The sequence below is a fragment of the Carya illinoinensis genome, chromosome 13, assembly GCF_018687715.1.
Source record: "Carya illinoinensis cultivar Pawnee chromosome 13, C.illinoinensisPawnee_v1, whole genome shotgun sequence".
NCBI lineage: Eukaryota > Viridiplantae > Streptophyta > Magnoliopsida > Fagales > Juglandaceae > Carya > Carya illinoinensis.
Genome location: NC_056764.1, coordinates 23,636,588 through 23,641,609, shown reverse-complemented (window position 1 = coordinate 23,641,609; position 5,022 = coordinate 23,636,588). Strand labels below are relative to the sequence as shown.

Here is a 5,022-nt window from a genome sequence, read left to right as displayed (position 1 = left end):
GGACAGGCAATGGTGGAAAAAACTACTATAATGTTTTCTTTTAATATTTTTTTCGAAAAAGTTATTGGACTGTGATTTTTATTGTTGAATTCTCTCTGTAAATTTTTTTTTCTTAGAATTATACGTTGAGATTTGAAAATTGATTTGGTAGTAAGATGATAATTTTAAATTATAAGATGAAATATATTATTATTATTATTTTAAAATTTAAAAAAATTTAATTATTTATTATATTTTATATAAAAATTTTAAAAAATTATAATGATAGAATAAAAATTTTAAATTTAAGATAAAAATTCTGAAGTATAAAACCGAACCGATTGTGGCTAACTTTTTTTCGTGAGGCCCTGAAAACTTTCTGTCTTGTATTTATTAGTATCATTTTCATACGAGAATTCCAGAGACTTTAGTACTCTGACAAGAGCAACTCCCAAAGGCCCTGAACAGAGTATTGTTCCCATGATGGACAGTTAGATAGAGAGACATGTGCTCAGACGTATCCCCTCCTCGTGTGTATTAGCCATAATTGATTGGTACTCAGGCGCCTGTACGTTTCTGGCATCCTTTGAATATGGGTTTTCTTTTTTCCTTTTTTATCTTATATTTTATTAATTTCTTTTGGTTGTGATCTTTGATGGGTTTTGTGTCAGTCTAAATCATTTAAATCCTTAAACTAATGTTTCTCTCTCATTTCTCTATCGATATAAACAACATAATTACATATTCCGCATCTTCTTTCTCTTCATTCCATTCCCAGGGTCTATGAAGATAGATATATACAGCTTAATTATTTGTCATGAGCTAGAGTTTCACATCAGAGTTTTCAAGTTTTTCCTTTGATGGGTTTTGTAAGAAATGCTTACGGATCTTTCGTGGATGTGATGGATTCATCATCAGCTTTTCTCTCTTGCTTTTCAGCTGGATATATCCGTACCGCATCAGTCAGAAACCGCATCAATGATCGAGTTTAAAGCATTCAAAAATGGGCTGAATTCATAACCCTCCAAATTTTCTGTTATCTTTTCTTTCAAATCCATGGGGACGTACTTTCATGGGAGATCAGAATTCCAAGCCGCCGCAGATGGGCTTCAGACACTTTACCTCATGAACCCAAACTACGTACCCTACTCTGACACCCAAGACCACCACCATCCAGCAGCCAACATGCTTCTCCTCAACCCCGCCGGCAACGCGCTCAACTCTGCTACCCTATCTCACGCGCCACCCCCTAGCCAACACTTTGTCGGAATCCCACTGATTCCCACGAGCAATTCAGAAGATCCAAACCGTCCATCCATGCTAGCTCCGCAAGATATTTCAGCCCTCCATGGCATCGCCACGTCTCGTGTTCACTACAACTTATGGGGTGCTCCGGTGGATCACGCGGCTTCCGTGACAGCGGCGAGCAGCTCCGTGGACGTTGCGTCGCAGATGGGTTTTGGGGGACCTAGTCAGCAGGGTTTGTCGCTTAGTCTGTCTTCGCAACAGACGGCTGGGTATAATAGGTCACTTTCGGGTACTGAGCCTCGTGATCATGTTGCAGCAAGGCATGCTCATGTTCAGGGTATATCGCCGACAAGTGGGGAGGATCTGCGTGCGTCAGGGAATTCTCCGTCGTCCGTATCGGCCGTGTCAAACGGAATTCCGGGCATGCAAAGTGTTATTTTGGGCTCAAAGTTCTTAAAGGCTGTACAGGAAGTTCTTGATGAAGTTGTAAACGTTGGGAAGGGAATGAAAGTGGCCTCCTCGCTGGAGGGGACCAAAGAGAAGATGAAGATGAATAATGAACCTACGGATGCGATACAAGATACTGGTCAAGGGGAAAGTAGTTCTAAGCAAGCGGCTGAGCTCACCACGGCTCAGAGACAGGAGCTCCAGATGAAGAAGGCAAAGCTTGTTAACATGCTTGATGAGGTAGATATTCTTTCATGACGCTTCTCTTGTTGGTTTTCATTTCTTTTCCTCATTGAGCTATACATGATTTTGGTTGATGTTTTATATAATTGGAAACAAGTACTCAAATTTCGGTTTTCCCTGTAATTGAGGTTGGGTTTAAAATTCTGGTCGATCGTCTTTAAAAACATGTAATCTGGGTGGGTTTCCGTTTCACTCCCATTCAGGTCACTCAAACATACTGAGTAATTATCTAAATTAAATTTGGAAATGAATTATAGGAAAGTAAAACTTGATAATATCGAAGGGAATAATCATATATGGCTAGGCCTTATCCTTTTTCTTTTCATGTATCGTTAGGCTTGCTTGCGGTCCTTGTCATTTGGGTCCAATATCTTCCAAACTCATGTAGAACGTACTTTAAAACTGTGACTTCTAATTGTCTTTTTGGTTTGAACTTGAAGGTGGAGCAAAGATACCGACAGTATTACCACCAAATGCAGATTGTGGTGGCTTCGTTCGAGCAGGCAGCAGGTTTAGGTTCGGCAAGATCTTACACAGCCCTTGCTTTACAGACTATCTCAAAGCAATTCCGATGTCTCAAAGATGCAATTTCCTCACAAATAAAAGCGACTAACAAGAGCTTGGGTGAAGAGGATTGCTTGGGAGCAAAGGCAGAGGGTTCAAGACTGAGGTATGTCGATCAACAGCTACGACAACAGCGGGCGCTGCAACAGATGGGAATGTTGCAACACCACGCATGGAGACCCCAGAGAGGATTGCCTGAACGAGCTGTTTCTGTTCTACGTGCTTGGCTCTTTGACCACTTCCTACACCCGTAAGTGTCTTGACATGCGCGGCTAACCCAGTCCAATCACAATCTCTTTCTCTCTTTTATTTTGTTAGTTAGTATAAAGTATTACTACCTTTGCTCTCTTTGTAAATGTTTTCTACTTGAGTTTGCAGCTACCCTAAGGATTCAGATAAAATTCTGCTTGCAAAACAAACTGGGCTAACTCGGAGCCAGGTGAATTATTATATGTATTGGATTAATCAAGATCGTGGTTTTCGATTTCATATCATGTTTCTTTTCAATTTTTTTACCTTCTCAACCTCTTAGTTATGTCAATTCTTATCAAAGAGTTCAACATTAATGCAGGTGTCCAACTGGTTCATAAATGCCCGAGTTAGGCTCTGGAAGCCAATGGTTGAAGAAATGTATTCAGAAGAAGTTAAGGAACAAGAGCAAAGTTCTCAGGATAATATTACAAACAAGCGAGAATCCAACAAGGAATCGGGATCGAAAACAATTGCACCTCAAGAGAGTGCTGCCATTAGAATTGATCAAACTAAAGGCCTTCAATCAAAACCAGAAACTTTCACCAACCCAAGCTTTTGTTCAACGGAGATCTCCAACTCTTCAATGTCAACATCTCCCATGGGCAGATCCATTCAAACCCAGTCAGCCATTAACCTAATTGGATCGTCCAACATGCAAAGAAGTCCCAAGAAACCAAGGAATTTTGAAATAGAGAATTCTCCAGATAGAATCTTCTCAATGGACATGGCCATGAAACCCGATGAGACAAGTAGAGACAATATCAACACAAAGTTTGGGACTGAGAGGGCGCAGACCAAGGATGGCTACTTATTTTTCAGTGGCACTACCAGTAGTGATGGTGGCGGATTCAGTACATATCCAATGGGAGACTTTGGAAGGTTTCATCCCGAGCAATTAACACCAAAGTATCAAGGAAATGGTGTTTCCCTCACTCTTGGCCTTCCTCACTGTGAGAATCTGTCTTTAGCAGGAACCGGCCAGCACAGCTACCTCTCGCACCATAACATTCCAATGGGAAGCAGACTTGAAATGGGGAACGCTGAAACTGAATTTTGTGTCATTAACCCGCCGCAGCATTCTCACTCTAACGATGGCTACCAGAACATCGACATTCAAAACAGAAAGAGGTTTGCTGCCCAATTGCTGCCAGATTTTGTGGCCTGAAATTGAACTTGCATGCACCTCTCCCACTTCGGGCCCTTATATTTGCTACCGCTGCAAATCACTTAGACATGTTATCTGCAGGATATATATTGCAGTTAAATATATATATATAGTTAATTTAAATGACTCTTTAGGCCAAAGAATTAAAGGAAATGGGGAAAGTAGTCTTGTTGATTTCGCTTTCCACCATCTTTGTTCTCCATGCATTGATCCTTTGAAAGAGGAGAATCACGTTTAAATCTAGGGAAACAAGTCAGAATAGGGTCGATATATATAGTCGCAGAAAACAAGTAGGTTTTCTTAATTAATGGCTTATGATTGAACTTTCAACATTGGGGATCGTTTATGTATTGTATTGATACCTTTTGATATTGCTAGCTAGCTAGCTAGGTTGATTCGAAAGTTTCATGAATATATAGCTAAATGGTATATATATATATATATATAGTTTGTAAATTTATTTCTTGTAAATCATGTGTACGTACATTTTTGTGTTTCAAGGCATCGATATCATGCGGTTTCAGGAGGACATTTACACACATGTGCAGATAATATTGGAGATAAATCATGATCTTTGTGTGCTTCATGTAATTATAAATAACTTTTCTAGATCATCTGTTGAACTTTTGCTAGATTTTCCACAACATGAGATATATCATCGTGTATAACACGCATGAATGCCAAGTGGTAGTACGTACGTACTAGGACTGTTTTTATTTTTATTTTTTTTAAATTTCAGTATTTTTAAAAATAAAAACAAGAAATTTGAAGAAATATTTAGTACTATAATTAATCATGGGAAATTCGTGATCAAGATAATTAATGATCATTTTCAAGTACTACTCTCTCTCTATATATATATTATACACACACACACACACACGTGAATAATATATATGACAAGAAAAATGATAAATTTATAATTAGTCTACAACTATTTTAATTTACAACTCTACTTAATTAATTAAGATGAACGTCAGGGTACGTAGTCATGTAAAATTAAATTTTTTTTTTTTTTAATAAAGTGATAAAATTACATTGATTGATTTTTAATGAATTGTAAAATAGTTATAAAAAAAGTTAAAAGCATATCATTACCCATCTCGGGAAGTTAAATTTCATTT

The 5,022-nt window shown here is 38.3% G+C and overlaps 1 protein-coding gene across 2 annotated transcripts; it reads left to right on the top strand.

The window, feature by feature from the left end:
* The first annotated feature begins 339 nt into the window (after positions 1 to 339).
* Positions 340 to 4,300, top strand: LOC122292016 (BEL1-like homeodomain protein 1). Of its 2 annotated transcripts, none has more exons than XM_043100170.1 (5): positions 340 to 547; positions 919 to 1,914; positions 2,358 to 2,731; positions 2,860 to 2,920; positions 3,053 to 4,300. In XM_043100170.1, the coding sequence occupies exons 2-5, from the start codon at positions 1,036 to 1,038 to the stop codon at positions 3,896 to 3,898; spliced, it is 2,160 nt and encodes a 719-aa protein (XP_042956104.1). In that variant the 5' UTR covers positions 340 to 547; positions 919 to 1,035; the 3' UTR covers positions 3,899 to 4,300. The 2 variants fall into 2 exon arrangements, with proteins under 2 accessions (XP_042956104.1, XP_042956105.1); XM_043100171.1 differs by having other exon boundaries at positions 758 to 1,914.
* Positions 4,301 to 5,022: the final 722 nt, after the last annotated feature.